This window comes from Hypomesus transpacificus, chromosome 15 (assembly GCF_021917145.1).
Source record: "Hypomesus transpacificus isolate Combined female chromosome 15, fHypTra1, whole genome shotgun sequence".
NCBI classification, from domain to species: Eukaryota; Metazoa; Chordata; class Actinopteri; order Osmeriformes; family Osmeridae; genus Hypomesus; species Hypomesus transpacificus.
In genome coordinates, this window is record NC_061074.1 from 5,069,150 (window position 1) to 5,094,249 (window position 25,100).

The following is a 25,100-nucleotide window of genomic DNA, read 5'->3' on the forward strand; positions in this document are numbered from 1 at the left end:
ACCAAGCCCTGCCTATCAGACTGAAGGTGGGCAGGGCTAAAGAAACAGGAAGGTGGAGAAAGCAAGCGTGAGGGGAAGAGAGAGATACAGAAACAGAGGAAGGGGGTGCGTGTGAGAAGCAGAGAGGTAGACAGAGATGAGGAGCCACATTCACTGTGTCTGTGAGGCTGTGTGTGGCAGAACGCTTCTGATTAGGAACCACAGAACAATCAGTGCTGATAGAAAAAGGACCAACAGGACCTAATCTGGTACCCTGGATGACACGCTGGTTCGACAACATTGTGATATTCCACTGCTAGAATTGACCATCATAACCTGGGGCTTCTGGAACGTGATTTGGAACTTGAAATAGAGACACATCGCAGGCTGGTAGGGAAGTCTGAGGACCTTGCCAGCTTCCAGAACCAGACCAGAACCATGTCGGAGCCCAGCGGGAGGGTCCACTCCAAGAAGGCCGGGATCAGAGCTGCTGTGATCCTGATCGGACTTCTGCACAAGTCCAGACGGGCCAAGGAGAGAGAGAGGGAGAAGGAAAGAGAGACGGAGAGAGAGAAAGAGAGAGAACAGTAGGTGAACTTTCCGTGGTCCTGGTGCCTTTGGCTGTGCGCCCAGCACTACCACTCTGCACTGCAGCTCCCAGAGGGGAAGGCTGAAACAGCTGTACTGGCCAGCTTTTTCACATGCCAGTAGCTGGTCGTTTGAATAGTTCAGTGTTGTGACTGTGTACAATGCAATACCTTTTCTTTGACTGGACGATGACCAATGGTTTGAAGTGGATGTACTTGTTTTTCTGTGTATATTTGTGTACCCACACCCTGTGTGTGTCTGACACCCGTGTATCTGGGTCAGTGGAACTGACTGGAGAGAAAGAGAATTGTGAAAGGTAGATGTGTCTTACGTATGTGGCAGACAGAGAGAGAGAGAGTGTGTGAGAGAGAAATGAAAGTTTAAATAAAAGAGAGAATGAGAGACACAGGTTAGAGAATAAGAGAAAGAGAGAGTGATAAGAGTCAATGTGAACAAGAGAATAAGAGAGAGATGTATAGAGAGCGATAGAGGTACAGTAGTGGGAGGGAGTGGAGGTAACTAGAGAGTGACAGTCCGAGCTTTTTCTCTGTACATCTAGCTTGAGTCAGTCCACTCAGGGCTAAACATATGGTTATGTTTGCTGGTTCATTGGCCTGGAAAAAAGTACACAGTGAAAACACAGTAGTACCTCACACTAAACACACTCTTGATGAAATCACTGAAGACCAAAATAATTGTCTCAATACTGTCAGCACACAAAGTGGGCAACATATTTTATGAAAGTACCAAGTATAACCTGTTTGTGTGTCGGTTTGTTTTATGTATGAAGGCAATTGCACAGCACAGTGAGAAAGAAAAAACTGAAAGAGTTTCAGACACCCTCAGGGCTTCCTCTCTCTCTCTCTCTCTCTCTCTCTCTCTCTCTCTCTCTCTCTCTCTCTCTCTCTCTCTCTCTCTCTCTCTCCCCCTCTCTCTATCTCTCTTTCTGTCTGTTGATAAAGGCAAAACAACTTGTTGTATGCACACTCACATACAGTATGTGTATTTGTGTGTGGACGTGTTTGAGTAAATGCATTTATCTGCCTTGGTGTGTTTGCGCATGCAAGTGTGCGTGTGTGTGTGTGCATGTGTGTGTGCCTGTGTGGAAGTGTTTGATTGGCCTACTCCTTCCCTGAGGAGCACCTGAAGCCTCTCCTAGGCAGCGAGGGGCTTTAATTCCAGTCTAACTAGAGTTGAGGACTCTTGATCAACTCTAAAACCCTGATTAGACTCCCCTACTGGTCTCTGATTAGCATTAACCACACTCATCCCTGCTCCAGCACTCCCCCACAGACACAAGTGTGTATGCATTTGTGGAAATGTGGATGTGTGTTTTTGTGGCAGTGTTTTAATGTGTTCTGGTGTGCATATGTTTGCATGAGTGAATGAGAGAGTGAGAGTGCATGTGTGTGTGTGTTTGAACATTTTCTAATCTGACTCTTATCACAAAGTCACCAGGGACCTTCACGGTATCTGAGACAACTCAACTTGCTTCCCCTCACCTCAGTCGTTGCAGGTAGATGTGGAGAGAGAGACTGTATGGTGTGTATGTGCTTGATCATAAAACAGTTTCTGACGGCATGAATCATCAAGCATGATTGTGTCTATTCTGTTGTCTGTCTTTTTTCTCCCCATGTCTTGCTTGTCATCACCCGTTCACCCTCCTTTTCAAGCCATCTCCATTCTCCAACTTCAATTAAAACAACCTCTCTTTATTTTCTTACTCAGCCCTCTTTCCAGTGCCTTTCTCTCTCTTGTGATTCTTTCTTTCTTTCTTCTTTCTCTTTGCGTATTGCTGTCTCCCTTTTTGAAACAGTTGTGATTAGCAGCTGTTTGGGTTTGCAAGGATACTGCCCTGTCAGCACCCCCCCCCCCCCCGCCCACATACACACAGTAAATCATTTTGACTTCCTTAAACGTGTGAGTGTGTTGATTGATCCTTCTGCAGCTCTGAAAGGGTACACGGAGTGACAGCGTGTGTGTGCATGTGTCATTGGTGTGTGTGACTGGACCAGTGATCTGTGCCCGGTAATGGATGAGGTGGCATTGTCTGTCTAACAAGTGCCCTGAGACGTCCCACCAACCACTACACTGCCTGAGCCCTATTTACAGAATATTGCAACCTGGGATTGAGGGGGTATTTTTAGACTGCGCTCATCTTTTCCCTCTCCGTCTCCTTCACCTTCTCTCTCCCTCAATCTCTTTTTCTCTGTAATTATTTATCTTCCTCCCTCATTCTCTCCTTCTCTTTCTGCCCCTCTCTCTCTAGCTCTAGCTCTCTCTCTCTCTCCCTCTCTCTCTCTCTCTCTCTCTCTCTCTCTCTCTCTCTCTCTCTCTCCTGTCCATCTCACTTTCTCTCCTCATCTCTTGGATCATTCATCACTCTCTAAACTCTCTCTCTCTGTCACACGTGGTGTCTGGGCAGACTGACTGGTTCAGAGGTTCAGACATTCTTCGGAATATTACCACATTAGTCTTCATCAAGGCTTAGTTGAGGAAAATGAAAGAATATGAAAACCTTGTCTGGAAGCACAGTCTTTGCTTCCACTGATTCAAGGTGTATCCCACCTTGCCATAAAGGGTTAGAAAGCCTCCTATATTTAACCTGATGCAATTAGTAGAAACTAAAGCTGGGGCCAGAACTGTACAGTCACATGGACACAGAGTTTCCTGGGGGCTCTTTCAATAACAGTGTGTTGGAGGTGAGCCCAGAAAGGGTGAGACCTTTCCTGGTGTTCAGTTACAGAAACACCCCTCTTCGGCCACCTCACTGGGGGCTGGGGGAGAGACGGGGGGAGGGCGGCAGACATCGAAAGCATTTTCCGACTTTGTTTCTTACCTTGCCTCCTGCTTTAAATACCTGCCCTTGGATGGGTCCCTGGACAGATGGAGGTAGAACGGAAAATACTTTGACAATCATACAAGTAATGAGCAAGTAGGAGGGACTGAAGGAAGGAGTGAGGTGAGGTGAGAGAAAGGGAGGATGAGTGTAATGAGAGAGCAGAGCAACAGAAGCCAGCACCACAAAACAGCAGCAACGGACCAGCTCAGCATTACAACAGAGAAATCGAGAACAGAGCAACCCTACAGAGCAGCAGAACAGAGCAGTCGATTGCAGAGCAGTGGAGCAATGGAGCGGAGCAGTGGAGAACTAGACAACAGAACAGAGGAGCGGAACAGACCAGCAGAGGCACGACCAGCATAATCAGTGTGAGGGTGTGATCAGGCATCAACAGGTTCTCCTGTGTGTGCATGTGTGTGTGTGTGTGTGTGTGTGTGTGTCCAGTTGGACCAATGCGAAGGCTTGCCAAGTCATCTGCTGCCCCTGTGGTTCTGTTGGCACACACCAGAACCTTCCATCATCGTCTGTCGGGAGCTGCTGGCACGGCAACACGGATGGAAGGCGTTCTGCTCCTCATTCTACACCATCCTTTTAAAAACAGAAGTCTCCAGGCTCTGTCTGTCTGTATGGCACTATATGAACAGCCTAGTGAAAGCCCTTGCTCAATTGTGTGACTAAACTACCAGTTTATCAAAAGCGATGTAGTTCAAGTAGCTCAGCCCAGGGAGAGAAAGGTGGCAACAAATGAAGTCTCTAGTTTTGTCAGACTTGTCCTTGAGCGTCCCCCAAACCCCTGAACTCTACCTCGACTCCCCATGTCAAGGCAATAACTGACCCTGCTTGTTGAGTGTGTATTGTATGTGTGTTATGGTCTCTCTCTGAAATGAAATTCTCTCCTGCAGTCTATAAGGTCTCCATCTGAAAGCCAGGTCTCTGCTGAAGCTTCGTAACTCTGCAAGAACAAAGCTAAATGAAAGTGTTGACTCAATTTAATCCAAATTGATTGCATATTTGCTTGCCTTGATGTTGCGGTAGTAATTATTTCCAAATGTCATTTGAGAGAGCAATTCCAATTATTCCCTGGCTTATGTGTGTATCTGTGGCAGTGTGTGTGTGTGTGTCAGTGCCTTCATCTGTGTGCCTGGTCATTGATAATGAGAATGTTGGGTTCACTAGCTGGTCAGTCCACCCGACTCCCCTCCCTTCTTCCCCCTGCTGTCTCTTTTGTTCGACTCTCTGTCTCTGTGTGTGTGTGTGTGTGTGTGTGTGTGTATGTGTATATAGCCTGCAGATCTACACACCACAGACGGGGTTTCATAGGAAAAAACAGTCCTGTTGACCCTCTTGATTACCTGACGTGCTTAAGGCCCCTGAAGTCGTGTTATCCTTCCCAGGGTCCCTTTACCAGCTGGCCTACACATCACCCCAGGTTGTCCAGCTAGCTTCAGTAGATGGTCACTCCACTTATCTGGATCTAACAAAAACATAGTTTTTTTTTAAGATTAAGTTAAATACTGTACTTTTTATGGATCCTATGCATATATATATGCATATATAAATATATATATATAAATAATTATTCAGACATTGCTGCCACCATGCAGATGTTCCCCATTGATAACATGAATATAAAAGTAGGCACGGTCTAGAAAATAAGCGATCGACTTCATGCAGACAGCCTGTTACATGAGCTCTAATAGGATCTTACAACCTGGTGTTGTGACACAGACATGGAACATTGAACTCAGTGGGAACACACAGCTTCCATACATTTTCATTAATCTGATTACAGAATACCATGGCTCTGTGTGTGCACATATCCGTATGTGTGTGTACGTGGGTGGGTTCTTCTTGTGTGTGTGTGCTTGTGTGAGTGTGTGTGTGCGTGCATGCATGTGTGTGCTGGTCTGGCTGTGGCCTTTAAGGAGTGACAGGGGGGAAGCTCTCTCTGTTTGCATTTCTGCCTATAGGACAGATCGACATATAATTGATCCAGATCTGTGTCAGGGAGCAGCCATTACCATCAGATATGACAGGGTCTGATGCTGCAAGTCTGTCTGCTGTCACTACAAATAATAATGATTATGATGATGATAGCTGGGGCGGGTCGTGGGAGAGAAGGAGGAAGAGGATCATAGCCATGGGTGTTACAGAATGATGGGGATGACGGCAATGATGGCTGTGTGGAGGAGGATGAGGAGGATGAGGAAGAGGACAACGATGATGTCTTTTTTACTGTGGGACACAATGTGTACAGTAAGGTGCCAGTGGAAGAGCTGCACCCCAGGCCTCTCTCTCTCTCTCTCTCTCTCTCTCTCTCTCTCTCTCTCTCTCTCTCTCTCTCTCTCTCCACAATATCAAAGGCACTGCAACTGAGCTGATGAACTTGCCATGCCGTCAGTGTTGCGGTCCATTTAATACGCAGCCTGTCGAAAGCATTAGAGGCTTGGTTGGAGCTGCGTTTATTTTCACAGTCTTTGAAAGAGGATCACAAACATGATTGAGTTTCGTCAAACAAGATGCTGTATCAGGGCTCAAAATAGAAAGTCACAATTATGATTTAATTGGTTGGAACATCTTTCCCCACCTCCCTCCCTCTATTTATCGACCTCCCCCTTCTCCGCCTTCCGTTCCGTCATTCCCTTCTTCCTCTTCTTCACCTTGCCCTCATGCTATCCTCTGGTTGCCTCCTGGGTGTTCTCAGCAGCGAGATGAGACTTGGGGATGCACCAGGGGAACATGACACAAACACAACTGCAGAGGAGAAGCCATTAGGAATGAATCAACTCTAATTAGAAGTAATAAAGAGGGAGTGAGGGCAGAGGGAGGGGAGGGGAGGGGAGGGAAGGCGAGGCGAGGCGAGGCGAGGCGAGGCGAGGGGAGGGGAGGGGAGGGGAGGGGAGGGGAGGGGAGGGGAGGGGAGGGGAGGGGAGGGGAGGGGAGGGGAGGGGCGTCTGTGTTGATGTTGGAAGTTAGAAACGGTAGATGATGTGGTGATGCCGTGGCACTCCTTTTAGCTTTCTTTTTCTCCACGGCTCCTGTTCCTTCTTTTGGCATGGCCAGGGTCTCTGCCTTTATGTCTGTCTCCAAATCCTGCTGCCTTGGTATAAATGTCAGAGAATATAAATGGGCACCTTTAGAGTGACCTGTTTGACATGAGGAGGATCGGGGATTTGGGAGGAGATAGAAAGGGACACAATTTACTGATGTTCACCATCTCACCTGTGTTGGTGAGGGATGGCTGATGGCCACTGAAACAGTAGACAGGATTTCTTTCTCTTGTTTTCTGTATCAAAGTGTCTGTGTGTGCCTACTCGGACTGTACCGTCCCTTTAAAGGCAGGTCCTGTTCTGTCCCTTCTTTCTGTCGACCTTCTGTGCTTCTCTGTCGGCTCGGTTTTCCTTTGTCATCCTGCATCTCCCTCCCTCTGGCCACCCTCCACCCCTCCACTCCTCCACTCCTCTCTTCCTCCAACTCCTCCCTCTTCCCCCCTCCCCCCATTGCTCTCATGGTGATGCAGACATTGCTTCATTACAATGGGGACAGGCGACAAGGACAACAACACTGCTGTACATCACACACACACACACACACCAGACACACACATACATACATCCACACATGCAGCACCACCCACCCACGGCACTGTGAGACTGTATATATAAGAGAAAGAGAGGGAGAAAAAAAAGAGAGAGTGTGAGTGAGAGAGAGGCAGAGGGGGAGAGTGGAACAGAGAGAGAGGCAGAAAGGCAGAGAGACAGAGACCTGTATGCTCACATCACAGTTGCCAGCCCAAGGGAGAGAGGTCTGAAACAGCTTTCCCACTTTAACAGCAGAAGTGAAAACAGCTAAAGTGCAACAGAAACTAAGTATGAGACAAAGAAATGACTGTAGTTTCCCTGGATTTGTAGTGGTTGCTATGCACTCTTTGGGTGTGTGCAAAGTCAGTATGCCTGTGTTTAGTTAGTGTCCACCCTTGGCCACTCTGAGAATCAGCAGTAATGAAAGACTGGGACAGACAGAGCTCTTTTGTGCGAGTGCTGATTCTGTGGAAAGAATTGCATGGTGAGATGGTGAGTCTGAGGCTTGGGCTAGGGCTGGGCTAAGGCAAGGACTGGACCTGGGGCAGAAGTAGAGGCAGAGGTAGAGGCAGATGTAGAGGCTGTGGAGGATCTACGTAGATTGATTAGGAGGAAACTGTTTGAGGGATGTGTTTGAAGTGAAAGGTTGCATGTTACAAAGACAGCAGTATCCAGATGTTGGTCAGGACATGTGTCATTTCCTCTGTAAATGGGTCGTTCACAATTAAATTTTATACCTTGGAAATTTTCTAATTTTAAGAAATTGTCGACTCGTTTGTTCCACAGTTCAAAACATTTCCACACACTGTACACTAAACATGCAGATGCATGTTCCTATTCTTATAATAGAAGAAACTTTTTAAATAACATATTGTTTCTTTTTCCTGACCTGTCTTGCAAAGGTGTCACAATTTTTCTCAGAATAGAGAGAGAGGTCAGTTTAAATCTGAGTATGTTCATACATTCATGGGCAGGCTTTTAAAAGTGGTGGTGCTAATTGATTGTTGGGAATGATGAGAACAATAGTGGGATAATGTATGAAATTGACTTCAAAAACAGCAAATACCCCTTTTTCTTGGTGGCTTTTGGGGGAAATAACATTTTCAGAAAATTGCCAGCCATATACACAAAGACAGCGTATGTTGGTGTGTATCTACTGCGACATCTTCAACTCCGTGAATTCACTCCAAGTGGTGAAGGCACAGCTAGATAACATGTGGCCCAACCTCTCCTGAAATCACAGTCTTTCCATGCTTCCTCTGGGACTGAAACACACACACACACACACTTTTGTGGAGCTGGCAAGTGCCACGAGCCCACTGGACATTATCTGTCTGTTAAATAGCGCAGAGTGACTCACTAGTGTCTGCGTCTGAGATCCGAGAGATGTGCTGCTGACACCTGTCCTCAGAGGCACTGAAAGCCATCACACACCTCACCGCTTCTCCCACACCTGGCTGGCTGAGGCAGCTCTCATCCAGGCTTCACCCTGCAGCCTACACCCTCCCCCTCAATGTCTGGACCTGCGGTATACTTCATCATCATTTTCCTCATCTTCATCTTCCTGTCTGCTTTTGTCTCCACAGGAAGCAGGAACTCCTGACCATTTCCAATGTCCCCCTGGGAGACTGCCCCCCCTCTCCCCCCCGCACCGCCCCACCATCTATGAAGGTAGGAAACAATTCACATAGGCTTGTCTACAAATGCACGCACCCACACACACACGCACAAACACACACACACCGCTCTGTGAGCCAACCAAGGATAAACTGATGAAGAGAATTACGTCACCCTGCTGAAAATGATGGAGATGGGTTACATTTATGGAACTATCTAATTGAAAAGTGAATGTCTCAATTATTCCTTATATTATACTCTAAGTTGTATTATGGGAAATGTGATGCTAAGCTCTGACTGAGTAAAAACAATAGAGGTGTGAAACGTTGGTTTTAGCAAAGGAAGATAGGGAAGTACCACTCTAAGGAATGCAGAGGCCTAGCCGTAAATTAGAACGTACACATAAGGCCAAGCTGCAGGAAAACTCCTCCAAACCAAGATAAGTGTGCACCCAACACGAGCCTGGACATGGTCAGATTTATGCAAGGACAGAGATGCCAACGTGACCCAGCTTCTGTAATCAGAAACCCTAGTATAGGGGCCAATTGGGTGACAAAGCGTAGAAATGGTCATCAACAGAAAGGTACCAATAATGTGAGGATGCATAATGTATCTGTGACCAACTGTATTGTACCAATAGCAAAAAATGACACAAATAATAGGCAGAAAATACAGTATAAAAGGGACTGTCCGGAGAGAAACGGACAGTCTGCTCTTGGGAGCTTACTCACTTGGATACCTTTTTTACCCTGTGTTGGAATAAACCTTTGCATCAATACTCTGAGTTTCAGTGCATCTGTTGGGACTTAGCCTGATTTTTGACTGGTTTGGACTTAGAATAATTTTCAACGTTGGGACTTAGCCTGATTTTTGACGGGTCAACACTTAGAATAATTTTCATCGTTTGGACTTAGTTTATTTCTCACTTGTCTACACTTGGAATAATTTTCAACCTTTGGACTTAGTTTATTTTTGACCTGTACGGACTTAGGATTTTCCACACTTAGACACTCTGATTTATTTTCACTATACACGGGAACTGGAATAATTATTTACGACAAAACCACACTGAAAGGCCCCTAATCACACAACTGTATGACATCCTGCCTCAAAGTCAATAAAGACCCTCATAGGGAATTGTTCAGAACAAGGACTCTAACTTAAAGATACTTTAAAGACACAAGTTTCACTGCAAGTCATAGTACATACAGTACATCCATATGCATGTTTCTTTATGCCAACATTACATGACAGCATTAAAACCAACAAGGATGAGGATCTACTTTCAGTCTGACCTCAGGCTTCAGTGGTCCTAACCCTCTGTGAGTCTTTGATGCTGGGGCTTGAACTTTGCTGCTGTTTCATAGAAATTCTACTGCTACTGGGAAGTTCACTTCATCAACAAAAAGAAGAGAACACTGGAAAAAAAAAATCTTTAAGGAGTGCTCTTTTCTCAGAACAAAGGTTCTGTTGAACAAACATCTAAAGTATTTGCAATGTTATTATGTTGTGGTAAAAACAGAGGTGGGGATGTGCTGAGAGATGCCCTGAATGGTTGACATATGAGAGCAATTCTTGGTGATGGAAGGAAGGAGGCAGTACGGCAGTCACCTTCAAGCACCCTTCTCTAGCCTCATTGAAGCTGGAACAATTTGAGGTGGGCTTAGGAGAGGAGGAGTAAAGATGGAGGAAGACGAGGTGAAAGCACGACAAGCAAAGAAATAAATAATTCTGGGTCAGAAAGCGAGCGGGAGAGAGACGTGGGAAGATGGAGGCAGAAAGAATCAGAGAAAGAACATGTTGCCGTGTGTGTAGGTGTACAGTAGGTGTGCCTGAGTGCCAAAGAGACATTTAGACAGAGCAAGACAGAATGCACGGCAGGGAGGTCTGAAGGTGAGGGTTATTCCGGGTAGTTATCATCTACAAAATTGACACTTTCCCAGTGTGAGGGTAAAAAGTGGATGTCACCTGACAAAGTTGTTGAACAAGATAAGTGAGTTTAGCTGTTGTATCATCTTCTGATGATGGAATATTTGTTGAGCAATAACATGCTGATCAAGTTTCATCAGCTAATAGACCACCGTTCAGTCAACAGTCAGCTTTAGAAAGGCCACAACATGCCCCAGTGTGTGCCAGCCTGGCCAGTAAGCCAGCAGTGAGTCAGTAGTTTTTAGCATCACAGTGTCTCCAGTAGTCAGCCCGGTTAAACGTTACCCTCAGATTTGCTCCGCTGACCCAACCTCAGCTGGATACATATGCATCTGTCTGTATTGATTTGTTTATCCCCCAGCATCCACACATCCGATTTTGCTCCAGATTGAGTCGACCAGCTGAGAATATTGTCTGTCTTCGGTGAACAGTGGTCAATGGCAGGTTTCTTGAAAAACGGTCAAACAATGCCAACCCCTCAGGGGTCCTGCTTTAATATTCCAGTGTCCTGGTGCCAGCCTGGCCTGCCAGACTACCACCTTTCTCATGGGCACCTACCGACAGTCACACTTAGCCTACGTGCCTGTGTCCGCTGACATACCTGGGGAAACCAGGGCAGCTATTGACACTGTATGACTATGTTTAGCTTGTGTTCTGCTCCTCTCTCTCACCAACCGTCTCTGGAGAAGGGGATCCCTCTCTGAATTGCTCCTCCAAAGGTTTCTTCCATTTTTTCTCCTGTTGGGAGTTTTTCGGGGAGTTTTTCCTTGTCTTCCTTGAGGGTTTAGGTTGGTTGAAGGGCAGTTCTATGGCGTATGTGAAGCCCTCTGTGACATGCTTGCATGTAAAAAGGGCTATACAAATACATTTGATTTGATTTTATTTGTACACATAACAGCGTTCCACTTGGGATGCCCATTCCATTAGCACCTGAGTCAGGTGCCAAGCACAACTATAACATGACAGGGTGTGTGTGTGTACTTGTTTATGTGTGTGTGTGTACTTGTTTACGTGTGTGTGTCTCATGCTGCGGGTAACCACTTTCCAAATCAGTCTCTTTCCGAATTCTTTTGTTTTAAGCTTTAAAGGGAGGTTATTAACATTTTGGCACAGATTCCACCTTTGTTTTTGTTTTTACAAATCCTTCTCTACAGTGGCTGGGACCCTGAATCCCCAAATAATATAAATAATATATTGCAATATGAATCATGTAAGGAACATTGACAATGAATGAAAGCATAAACCAATTTGTAGACTCTAATAACACAGTAATAGCCTTGAGAAGAAATGCGTATATGAGCCTAAACATTAAAACAGTCGAAGACAATCAACCGACAGAACCACAGAATAACCCTTACCAGTATTACTATTGATATAATCAGGCAGGCCCAATCGGAGTGGGAATCACGGGCTCAGGTCTTGTCCATGCCATCCATAATGCATGTTTGGACCATTTTAATTGCATTTATGAAAACAATTTTCACCAAACACTTAAAAGCTTCAAAAAAGACTCCCAGACAGCCATGTCAACAGAGTGAGACGCTCCCTCCCAGAAGCTAGGGAGAAAGTGATATGAGCCTGTGTAGGAGTGTTTGGGAGTGTGCATGGGTGTGGGTATAGACACACAGAAAGGACCTGTTCCACTTTAAGACATGGTCCAGCTAACACCCGGACTTGTCTGTCCTGTTTGAGCTCAGAATGACAGAGGATAGAGAGAGAAGGAAGGGAACACCAGAATAGTTTCAAGTCTTCACATTTGAATAAGCAAGGGAGGAGTGGAGGTGAGTTGGGAAACAGTTTGTTGATTGTCAGACAATAATGTTTTACTTGTGTGAGTGAGTGAGTGAGTGTGTGTATATGTGTGAGTAGTGTGTGTGCTAAGTGTGTGTGTGTTCATGCATACTGTACACTGCAGGTGCCAGATTAGTATAGTGCATGACGTTTTACAAACAGTCACTTTTATCTTCTAATCACCAAAGAGAGCTAGAGACCCTCCTCCCACCCCCACACCCAGACGGGGCTTTGCTTTGACCAGAGTAGGACTAACCAATTCAGGCAGGAGATCAGGCTGACCTGGCCTCTTAGTTGCCCAGTGGTTCCACCTCTAGTCAGCCAGGATCATACTGATAACATCTCAGGTTCCATCCTACCTCTCTCTTTCTCCTGGTCGCACCATAAATGCTAGACTTTATTGTGTTATTTTACTGCCTATTGTCGATAACATTGATTTAAGTACTAACTACGTTAACGATTTTGCTAAGGGCCTTTCTCTGCAGTGGTGCTCTGTAATAGACGATTATCTCTGTGTGTGGTGTGTGAGATGGTTTAAGTGTAGCTGATAAGGACCGCTAGACTGTTTTGATCCTCCATGCAGGCTCTTTAAAGTGTGTGTGGTGGTGCAGTGGCACGTGTGTGTGTCAGACGGTGGATGTCATCATTGTGGAGGAGGAAGGGGGGGTTCAATTCTCCCAGCGCCGCCCTCCTGTAATCTGACTTGGCCATGGGCGGACGCGGCGTGTTGCCGTGGGAGATAAGAGAGATGTTGTTGCTGAACTGAGCTCTAGAGAGAGAGAGGGAGAGAGAGAGAGAGAGAGAGAGAGAGAGAGAGAGAGAGAGAGAGAGAGAGAGAGCGAGGCAGGGAGGCAGGGGGGAAGAAAGAGAAATACAAGAGAGAGAAAGGGAGAAGTAAAGAGGCAGCGAGACGAGGTGGAGAAGAAGAGAGGGAGTTTGTGAGAGGGAGCGAACGAGGCGGAGGGAGAAAAAAAACGAACCGCTTTGAAAGAACAGAGGGCAGAGAGATGTGTGGCCAAGGGTGAGTAGAGTGAAAGGAGGAAAGAGAGAGAAAAAATAGAAAGAAAACCGATAGACAGTGACAGCAGGATGCTTCATCTGGGCTCTATGACCTTGTTCCTGTAACTGAGGCCTGTGCTCCACAGGGTGTCAGTTAGATTGGTGCCTAATTGATAGAACTACACAAACCCCCTTCAGCTTCCAGGCCTTTTAACCCCCCAACAAGACCCCCCCTTGCCACCCCCTACCACCACCCCTCCCCACGTCAGTGACCTCAGAGGATCCCTGCCTGCTGCGAAGGCAGGCAGGCAAAACGGAAGGACAAGGCTCACTGACTGACTTTGAGACAGCTAGCAAACTAGGCTGGCACACATCAGGCAGTCTGTGTGTGTGTGTGTGTGCATGTGTGTCTGTGCAGCTTTATTTACTCTGCTGGACTACTTCTGTATGTGATATTAGAACCTGCCCGGGGTAGGTTAAATATTAACATCTGTCATAACTCAAAACACACACACACACACAGCCAACTGTGGGAGCTTCCCTGTTACCTCACAAGTGAGTCCTGAGGACACATACTACAGCCATTTTACTGCTTTAAAATGTGTTATGCTAACCTTAGGAGTAAGTGTGAGTCTGTGTGAAGGTAAGCCTGTATGACTGTTTGGGACCTTTCTGATGCTTGCTCTTGTTGAGGTTGGACTGTTGGACTGATGATCAGGAGTTGCAGTGACTGTAATCATGTGGTTTTACTGGCTGTATCAATCGTTGATCAGTTCCTGTGGCAATATGACGGCTGGTTATAACTTGACACGTCCAAAACTAAGTCTGCAATAGTTGTGGCTGATAATAGACAAGATTAAATAACTGTATAAACCTGTTCTGAATGATTTGTTTCCTGTTTAAGGACAGATTGGTTTTGAAACTTTGTATATGAAATGAATTTGTATTGAAGACTTGTTAATATGCTACGGTCAACATAATAATGCTAATTCACATTAGTAGTATTATTAGTAGCTTTGACCTGACTTCTCGTGTATCAAGTCAATAATGACAGAAGCTTTAATTACATTTGTACAAATGATACATGCAGTACTCTAATACAGACCATATCCGATATATACTGTACGTATACTAAAAAGTCAGTCAACCTTGCAGTTTGATCGCAGAACACATAAAGGACATGCACATACAGTGAAATAGCTTTGCAACATGTCAGCTGAATGTTCACAATGCAAAAAGTGCTTCCTCCTTTATTTCATCAGTTTTTCCCTGTGTCATCTCATGGCACTCCTGCATAGCCCCTTAGTCATCCTGGTTAGCCTGACAAGTCAAACCCTCGACAAACAGGAAAGATGTTTTTGTGCCAGGACCCAAATGCCAACACCTTTTTTATGTGGTGTGTGATGCTGGGTTGTGTGGCTTTAAGGAAGTGTTGGTTATCTGTGTGTTTGTGTGAGTGTGTGAGGGGAGTGTAACCCTTTCTGGCCTCCCCCAAGGTTATGGAGATATATGAGTTTACTGCCTGCCCTCACACCCTGGCTAGAAACTCTGCTGGCTACACTGGACTCTCGTCCACTTAACTTTACCAAATGCCTGACTGCTAACCCAAAACCAATAGCTTAGACTTGTATACAGTATGAACGCCAAATTATTATTTTGTATCGTTTAGTGAAAGATTTGTAATGATGTCTCATGTCCTCTATTCTTCTTGATTTCAGTCTGCAGAGTTCTTCGACATGTTGGAGAGGATGCAGGTAAGAAAGCGCCTTTCACTTCTGTTGGTTACTCCCTTTCTTTCTTCCTCTTTTTCTCTCTGTCACTCTCTTTTCCTTCCGTCTTTCACGTTGACCTCTCTGTCTGTCACTTCCTCACTATTCCCCTTCTCTCACCTCTTCTCTTTAACTCTCTCAACCTCTCCATCACTCATTGGTTGTCTAGCAGGGCCATGTGAAAGTGGGCTCAGGTCAGAATCAGCAGGGACTCGATGTTTTGCTGTAGGCCTTTCCAAGCTGCAGAATGCACGCTATCAAGCTGAGTCTTCAGGGTAATGTCTGAGGCTCTGACTGGATGATGTGCGGGCTGGGCAGAGGCTCATTCGGAACTGTGTAGAGATGTCCTTGGTGAACCTGCTTCAGAGGAACCATTGATCTGGCCTGTCCTAACCGGTTCTGAGTTCTGCCCTGTACTGTGGGGGCCGTAGGGGCCTGGACTCTATGTGGATGGATAGGTGGAGAGAGATGAAGGGAGAGCGGGGCGGTGCTGAGAGGAGAGAAAGAGGAGAGAGGAGGTGGGTCGAAGATGACTGATTGAGGCTAACAAAAGAGATTTTTTTAGAGAGTGATCGGACTGAACAACAGATCAATAGAACCTGATGGTAGCTGTGAGAGAGAACACTCCACACACACACACCAATGCACACACACAGACACACAGACACACACAGGCAGACAGACACATGAACGCACACACACACGATCTAGAGTGGCTGATCAGATAGTTGGTCTCAGAGGAAATCGAAGAGGGGTGCATTAAGTCAGGGAGTAGTTCAAACCAGAAATACTATAAGGCCTCCTGTTGATTAACAGCTGTTTCCTCTGACACACACAAAGACACACACACAAACACTTAAACACACACAACTAACCAAACTAGATTGGATCACACTATAAGGCAACCAACCACATAACTGTGTTGAATTCAGGTCTGCAATAAACAACAAAACCCTATTAAATGGTGAAAAGCTTAAGAGAGTTGGTAGTAAGTGTGTGTTTTTCTATATACTGCATATGTATGTGTTTATCAGGTCTTCAAATTCTGTCAGACCTCCACACCTCCGGCTCACTTACTTTGTAGTAATCCCTGCTGGTTTTTCCACTTGGAGGATAATTGTGCAATTCAGGATGTGTCAATGGAAATGGCAAGGTCCGTGAAAACGTAAACATTGCATTGTACTGAGCAAACAGCCTTCATGCTTTCCAATAAGATTATTTATCCAATTGTTTTTTGGCCACCAGTCTTTGAAGAGAAAATCTTTCTGATAGCTAAGATAGTAGATGTGCTTTTTGACCCTTGTCCTCTTTCATCTTCACGCTGCACTTGCGACCTCACCAGGTCTCCAAACCTGAGGAGACTAAAGGAAGCTCGCAGAAACACAAGGTTGGAAATGTATACTGAACCACTGACACGCACGAACACTCACAAACACACCCCCACACACATGCAAACACACGTTCCAACACCCATGCACACCCACACTCACAAGCAAACATGCACACATATTAGCTGTACAATGTAGGCCGCCATGTTCCGGAATGCCCCATTGTGATTGTGTTCCCATGTACCTTGCTTATGGATTTGTATTTTCTACCTTTTGTTCACTGCTGGTTGTACTGAGCTGTCATCCTCTGGTGTATGGACAACTTTACTCTTTATACAGCTATTATCAAGTCCACTTTTCCGAATTGGTCCATTTGCAGTAGTAGATTTTTGATAGTGCTAAAAGAAGACTGGCCCTGCCTGCCTCTACAATGGTTCCCACTTACTTAACATGACCTTTCTCCAAATGAAACATGTTGAATCTGAGGTAGCAAAAGTGTGTTCTTTTTGTCCTCAAATGAGGTCGCTGTCCTTCCTTCTGGCGGAAATAGTGGCATGTACACCCCAAGACAGAATACCAAGTAGACCACGTAACACTGGACTCTCCTCTACTGCTGTACTGTCTCCATTCAACATGGACATGCAGCATTTAGGCTATAGTGATACATTCCTTTGTAGGGTCAGAATGCTAAACAGCTTCTGGGCTAAAAACAGTTAATACATTAGCTGTCGTTTCATCGCTGACATCATCAAAGGATGACAGTCTCACTCATGTGGTTCAAATGAACCTACGTCTCCTTGCGTGGCATCGTTGGCAGGTGCGATTGTGTTTTGCCCCTTCTTCTTGTGTTTATCGATGCTTGCAGCTGTTCTGTGACTACCCTATTTCTACTCCATTCTGCACTGTTGAGTCATTGTTCATGCAGCGCGTTGTTGATATGTGAGAGATCACAAAATGCTGTGTGTGTTTGCTTTTCTCTTCCTCTTTAACAGGATGATTACATCCCATACCCAAGAATAGAAGACGTGAGTCAGCAACTCTGTACTACACACACACACACACATGTACACACACATGTACACACACACACACGTACACACACACACAGGGCCGGTCCTTCCTGTAGGCGACATAGGCAGCCGCCTAGGGCGGCATGAAGAGGGGGGCGGCATTTTCCGAAGTGCATCCATTACCTAATTAACCCTCCTGCACTACCAGCAAAGGGCACCAACCGCGCCACGTCATATGTCCGTGATGTGGTGGGGGGGGGGTACCCCCCGGGGGGGGGGGCACCCCGATTTGTGCTCCAGGGGGGGTTGCGTGCTGGTGCTCAGCTGTATTGATCTCTCTCTACAATGCACACCAACTAACACTTCAATGGTGCAATTACGTTTTTCCTACTGTTGATGGATTGCGTATTTGACTACTTCTAAGTCTTCTCTCGTATGACTACAGTAAATCACTCCCCACTCCCCAGGTCCTTGAGAAGGGGGGGCCGTACCCTCAGGTGATCCTTCCCCAGTTCGGGGGCTACTGGATTGAGGATGCCGAGGCCGCTGCGGGCACCCCCACCTCGTCAGAGAGCAGCTTCTGTGAGGACGACGACGGGGGGGGCATGAGTCCTGGGGGGGGCTTCGGCTTCCGCCTGGAGTGTAACAGCACAGCCAGGGCTTTCCGCAAACATTTCCTTGGCAGGGTGAGTGAGGACAGTGGGGGTGGGGGGTGGGTGGAGGGGGGTCTGTCTGTATGTGTGTGTGTTGGTGTTCCAAAGTGGTCCACACTGTATTTTCTCATTACTCAGTTAATGTCTCCATTTACTGTTTTCTCCTCAAGGACAGTATATTTCATGTTCTCTCTAATGTTATAAATAAAAAAATACACTATAAAGAAGTGAGCTGACCTTGTTAAAAGGGTAATGGTCTAATACAGTGCATGCATGCATTTGGGACTCATTGTTCATACTTAACATTTCATGACAAAATGAAAACAGTCGAGTTGCTTTTCCCCACTGTAGCATTAACGCCATCTCATCTCCCACTCTGTCCTTCACAGGAGCATATTAACTACTACTGTACAGGCAGCAGCCTGGGGAATCTGATCATGTCCTTGAAGCATGAGGAGGCTGAAGGACAGGAGTTCCTACGCATCATTCTCAGGTACAGCCAGGATGGGGGGTCAGAGGTCAGGCATTTGTGCTCAGACATTATTGGTTATGTAGAGAGGGGAAAATGAGGCAAACTTGGGGTCACAGCTTCACCCCAGGACAGACAGTGATTAGTCAGTACAGACTCATACCCTCCCCAAACACACACACACACACACAACATTAGCTCACACCCTCCCAAACATCTTTTTCTCCTACCAGACTGTAGAGAGGATTCTAGGTGTGAGTCTGAATGGTGCCGAGGTCTGTGTGTTCCCCCTCAGGTCCCGGACCAAAACCCACCATGACCGGATCTCTTTGGCCGGGCTCAGCCAGCTCCCTAGCGTCCCCCAGATTGCCAAGGTCAGTCTCACTCACCACGGCTCAGAGTCCTCCAGTGGCGTCAGTCACCTGGATTCACATCTCTCCATCCCTCTGTCCCTTTCAGCTGCTGTGTGATGACGTCACAGGACTGAAGTTTAATCCTGCCCTCTACCCCCGGGTAAGACCTTTCCTCTACCAAAGGCACAGTGACCATATTGGGTAGGGCAGCATGTTAGGTTGGCTGTACTGGTTATTACTGTAACTGTGTACATGTTAAGTTGACAGCCCAGGTTAGTGACTGCAGAGACAGACCCAACTCAGGTCTCCATCTGTGTTTGTGTGCGTGGCGTGGTGTGCGAGCGTGAGTATGAGCGTGTAGAACAAGTGTGTTAGCCCTGTGCTGTGCTGCTTGTCGTGCAGCTGCTTTTGTGAGTCTGTTTGTGAGCCTGAGGGGCAGTAAAAGCCATCTGTTACCAGGCTGATCTTGAGGCGGCGACAATCTGCTCTCTGTCTCGCTCAGCCGACTGACTCCAAAATGGTCCCAAAAATGGTTCCCAGCCTAACCCTAACCTTAACCCTAACCCTAACCTCCCTCAGGGCAACCTGTCTCTCTATCTTTCTGTGCACTGGAATATTGGTCTTTAGATTAGACTGGAACTCTAATGCTGTAACACGCACTGTTAAAAACGATAAAAGAAAGGGCTGAAGGGTGAACTCTGACCGCTCCCACTGGCTGTGCTGATGCAGGGTTCCCAGCTTGTAGTGGCCTACGACGAGCACGAGGTGAACAATACCTTCAAGTTTGGCGTAATCTACCAGAAGTTCGGACAGGTGAGCTGGTTACACATCTTTTTTTTTGGGGGGGGGGGGGGTGGTGGTCTGATTTCTTCCTCGAACTCGACACGATATATGTGATTCCTCCCTCCTTTTTCTCTCTCTCTCTCTCTCTCTCTCTCTCTCTCTCTCTCCCTCTCCCTCTCCCTCTCCCTCTCCCTCTCCCTCTCCCTCTATATCTCTCTCTTTCTCTCCCTCCCGGTTGTCATCCCTCTCCTCCAGACGTCGGAGGAGGAGTTGTTTGGGAACAGCGAGGAGACTCCAGCCTTCAGAGAGTTCCTTAGTGTTCTTGGAGACAACATCGAGTTGCACGATTTCAAAGGGTGAGATGCAGGGATTGACCTACAACCAGAAAGACCAAAGTGACCAGACTAACCATATGGACCAACCAGACAGACCAGATCAACCGACAGACTGATAGGCCGACACAACGCCAGACAGACAAACGTAGGCTCCTCCCACAGGTGTGTAACACGGTCCGTCCGTCCGTCCCCCCACCCCCCCCCCCCCCAGGTTCCGAGGTGGTCTGGACGTGTCTCACGGCCAGACGGGTTCAGAGTCCGTCTACACGGTGTTCCGTCAGAGAGAGATCATGTTCCACGTCTCAACCAAGCTACCCTTCACCGAAGGGGACATACAGCAGGTACAAAATGTTACTGAACACATGAGGGCCTTCTAGGAAAGGTCTTCTGGGTCATAATGGTTCTGGTAAAGGCCTTCAGTAAATCATATACTAACGTATATGATTTATATATTTATATGAACGTATATATCGTAATACTAACTGTCCTTCCCAGCTCTGTTGTAAAGTCCTCTCTCCAGCATTGCACATGCAATATCTATGCTATATTTCACCATGGGCCAAGTATTTGGTCATGGACTAAGGTTGTACTCTATAATTAGACTACCCAGTTGTCCAAGGCATATTCAAGGAAGGTCAAATAACTAACTGTGTTGGCCGGGTTACGTTCTTCTTCTGCAGCTCCAAAGGAAGAGGCACATAGGAAATGACATTGTGGCGGCCGTCTTCCAGGAAGAGGCCACGCCCTTTGTGCCGGACACGATCGCCTCCAACTTCCTGCATGCATATGTGCTGGTTCAGGCAGAAAACCCCTGCACAGAACATACAACCTACAAGGTAGGCAGACATCCCACAGAACACAACATCTACGAGGTAGGGAGAGAACCCATAGAACACGCCACCTGTGTGGTAGTGTGTGAACCCACATAGAACCCACATAGAACCCACCTCCTACATGGTCGGGAAAAAAACATATCAAACAAACCTTCAGATCTTCAATGTAGCAGGAGAACCCATGTCACACACCCTGCAGGTAAGAAATTGAAGCCATAAAACACGAAATACCCTTGTACATGACTACTGATGCTGCTGTGGATGGGCCTGTCAGCTACTGTTATGCAGAAGCTAAGTAACAGGACTGCTGTGTTGGCAGGTGTCTGTTACAGCGAGGGAGGACGTTCCTACTTTTGGCCCACCTCTCCCCAACCCAGCAGTTTTCAAGAAGGTGAGAGAGAGAGAAATATATGAGATAGAGAGAGAGAGAGAGGGGGGGGGGGGTAAAAGAAAGATTTTTGAGTTTTTTTCACTGTGAAAGTTAAATGACAAAACTGACTTCAGTATGGGGTTGATGAATGTCCCCTTTTTCCTCACCTCCTCCCCCACCTCCTCCCCCACCCCCAGGGCCCTGAGTTCCGCGACTTCCTGCTGACAAAGCTGATCAATGCTGAGAACGCCTGCTACAAGTCTGACAAGTTCGCCAAGCTGGAGGTCAGAGCCGCAGACAGACAGTCAGACAGGCAGACAGGCAGACAGGCAGACAGGCAGACGGACACTGTCAGACACTATAACCGTATGATACGTAACGTAACCATGGTTCCAATGGTGGTGGTGTGCTGTGTGTGTGTGTGTGTGTGTGTATGCAGGGACGAACACGAGCTGCATTGCTGGATAACCTGCATGACGAGTTGCACAGACAAACCCAGGCTACTCTGGGGCTGGGCCAGGCGGGGGAAGAGGACAGGTTGGAGAACGGAGGACACGGGGGACTGCTGGAGTCCTTCAAGGTGAAGCTCAACCTTTGTCTCATACTCTGGATCTACCCTAACCTAACCCCTCTACCCTCTCATAACCCCTCTCCCCTCTCATAACCTCTCTACCCTCACATAACCTCTCTACCCTCACCCGAACCCCTTGAAACCCACCTAACCCCCACCAGACCCCCAATGTCGTTCTCTACAGGTGTCCACTTTACATCCAACCCTCTATCTTACTCTCTTTCTATTTCTCCCTCCCTCTTTCCCTCTGTATCTCTTTCTGTCTTTCTCTACACAACCCACATCCCTCTTATCCACAGTTGTTGTATTCCTGGGGAGTGACTGAGGGATGTTAATGGTCTCTGTCAGACCATCTGGTATTTACTGTCTCATTGTTCACAGGCAATGTTGCTGCACAGCACTCATTTAGCCACTGGAGGCGCTGTTCTCATGGCCACCACTGCAATCACTATTTATTATTTTTCTCAGTCACTGTAGAATGTAGATGCAACACAAAGCATATTCTGTACACATTAAAACAATAATGCACTTTCCACACTGATGTTGGTGTTTTGTTTCATGAGTGAATGTGGAAAATCTCAGTTTGTCTGTCCAGTTTTGACTAAAACCACGATCTGTATCTAGTATAAGTAAATAGAATGAACACGTATGTCATGAAATGGTATAGTATATACAGTAATTAGCAACACAAGTAACTTTGAATATGATTCCCGGCTGGTTGTCATGCTGAATACTACACTGAACCCTTGCTTCACTTCGGTTGGACAATAGCTCTCTCTGCTGGCAGTCAAGTGACAAAGCATTTTTGCAACAAAAACACCATGAAGATGACTATCACTGCACAACCAGGGGGGGGGGGCAACAACCTCTCCTCTAATGGACAACTTGAATAACTTTAATCATATACACTGTCAACAAGTGTACGCCAACAAACTCTGCTGTCTACACTCTCATCTCTGCCCTGCTTTCCCCTCTTGTAGAGGGCCATGCGCGTGAGGAGCCACTCCATGGAGACCATGGTGGGCTCCCATCGTCACCGTAGCCCCGGAGGGGGGGGTCCCAGCCAGCCTCAGTGGAGGGGGGCTCCCACAAAGCTCCAGCGAGTGCACCAAGAGCACCTTCACGGTCAGTCAGGTGGGAGGGCTGGTGTTTGTGTGGTTGTGTGTATGAGTGTGTGGTATTCTGTGTGTATGTGTGATTGGGTTTGTGAGTCAGTTTGTTTGAGCGCGTGTCCCTGTGTTGTATCTTGGTCTGTGTAGAGCGTGTGTGTATGCGTGTGTAAGTGTGACTGCAGAGCAGTGCGAAGGTCTTAATAATGTCATGACTGGCGGTTCTGTCAGGATGGTTTGATAGCAGTGTTGTAGCATTACCGCAAGTTCTTCCTCTCTGATGCTTTTCAAACTGGTATGTTGTCTCCACTCAGCCTCCAGGGCTGTCTGCCAAGTCTCCCATGAAGAGTCCGGTCAAGCGTCGCTCTGGCCTCTTCCCCCGCCTCCACTCCAGCACTGAGAGCCCCACAGAGAGGCACCCACGCAGGTGCGCACCTCAGACACTGTCGGAGAAATTTAGAATGGAACATTATATCCTGAAAATACTGGTGCTAGCATTCCTTGCCAGCAGAGAACCCCCTCCTCACATGACTTATAGATGACACTAGGCTTACATAAACAAATCGACCTAGGCTGACCATTATCATACTAGAGGTGCAATAAAACTCGCAAGAACGCCAACACCAAGGAAAATGTCGCATTCAGTCAACCTCTTACATCTGTCATTTGTCAAACTGCATGTCATGTTTTTTTTTACGGTTTGCACGTTTGTTGGGTTTGTTTCTCGCTGTGCATGTCTGAAGTGGTCCATCCCCAGGCCAGTCTTGGTCCTGCATCCTTTTCCTACTAATTTGTGCCATGTTTTTATAGCGAGGCAAAGACACCAGAAATCTGCCCGCTGTCACAGGAAATGCGATCGGAGACATCTTCGAACCCAAGCTCACCAGAGATCTGTCCCAACAAGGAGAGGTGAGACACCTCTCAAAAAATAACATTTAAATCAAGAATTCAGCAAAACTTCTATAAAATAGCAAATAGAGCTTCTCTAAAAGCTCTATTTGCATACCTAATTTACCCAACAAAGCCTAGAGACTTAGGTACAGGTGCATCCATATGGAAGCTGATCCGGCCCATTCACAGCCCATCCTCTCGTCCCTTCCCTGTCCTTCTTCCCCTTTTGTTTCTTCTGTGGCCAGGCCGTTTGTCAAGCTGAAGGAGTTTAGCAGCAGCAGCAGCAGCAGACCCAACATCTCCCGCTCCTCCTCCTCCACCAGCAGCTTCAGCAGCACCACGGGAGAGACAGAGGCCCTGGAGGAGCTGGAAACATCGGTGAGGAGAGGGACAGTTTGAAGGGAGAGTTGAGGAGATGGGAGGAGAGGATGTTGAGGAATCTTATCTATTCTGATCTACTTGCAATATTAGTGGTTGTAAAAATAGTACAATTGTGTGTGTTCATTTACAGTTAATGAGTAAACAAACATAATGTCAGCTGGTGATTAAAAACATTCATGGTTTAGTAACAGAATTATTCCTGACCATCTACCTTTCTCTCTCCCCTCCACCCCTCACTCCTCCTCCTCCTCTATCATGTCTCCCTCCTCCTCTTACTCCTCCAGGCCAGTCACCTTGCCAACGCCTCCTCATCCATCTTCAACCCATCTCTCAGTGTTGAGAGCCAAAGCTCTGGAACCCCAGTGATCATGTGCCGCAGTCCTACTGGTAACACACACACGCACACACACATCCACACACACGCACACACACACACACACACACACACATCCACACAAGCACACACACAACACGTTCATGAAACACATCTCTATTAACAGTTGAATGTCCATCCAGATGTGAAGACTAAAACATCGCCCAGGTCAAATTTGAAGTTCCGCTTCGACAAGCTGAGCCACTCCTCTACAGTAAGGATGTGGAACTCTATAGCAGAACTTGTGTCTTGTGAGCTATTTTGTGTGCCAAAAATAACCCTAACTGTCTGTCTGGCTGTGTGTTACAGTCAGAGTAACCGGACAAGAGCCTGGTGATAACAAACATACTGGAAATGGTGGTTGATGGAGAAACAAAACACCAATAACTGCAAAACAAAATAACAACAACAGAAACAGCATACCACAATGGAATCACTAAACCAAGCAGGCTACCATTTCACTCCGCAACACAAGCCAACCTCACAGAGGTGGTTGGTGGAAGCGTTCTCTTGTTATGAAGTACACAGTTGGATTATTTGAAGAGT

The 25,100-nt window shown here is 46.7% G+C and overlaps 1 protein-coding gene across 1 annotated transcript; it reads left to right on the forward strand.

Annotated features, from left to right (window-relative positions):
* On the forward strand, positions 1 to 24,949 carry rap1gap2a (RAP1 GTPase activating protein 2a). The gene is given in 23 exon segments (XM_047035205.1): positions 1 to 566; positions 8,577 to 8,661; positions 15,045 to 15,080; positions 17,416 to 17,448; positions 17,901 to 18,119; positions 18,476 to 18,579; positions 18,851 to 18,929; positions 19,015 to 19,068; positions 19,638 to 19,721; positions 19,947 to 20,047; positions 20,238 to 20,367; positions 20,707 to 20,862; positions 21,179 to 21,250; positions 21,427 to 21,513; positions 21,669 to 21,809; positions 22,781 to 22,836; positions 22,838 to 22,934; positions 23,224 to 23,336; positions 23,720 to 23,818; positions 24,046 to 24,178; positions 24,466 to 24,568; positions 24,698 to 24,768; positions 24,864 to 24,949. Coding segments are annotated over 23 exon segments (2,211 nt in total). The 5' UTR covers positions 1 to 417; the 3' UTR covers positions 24,873 to 24,949.
* Positions 24,950 to 25,100: the final 151 nt, after the last annotated feature.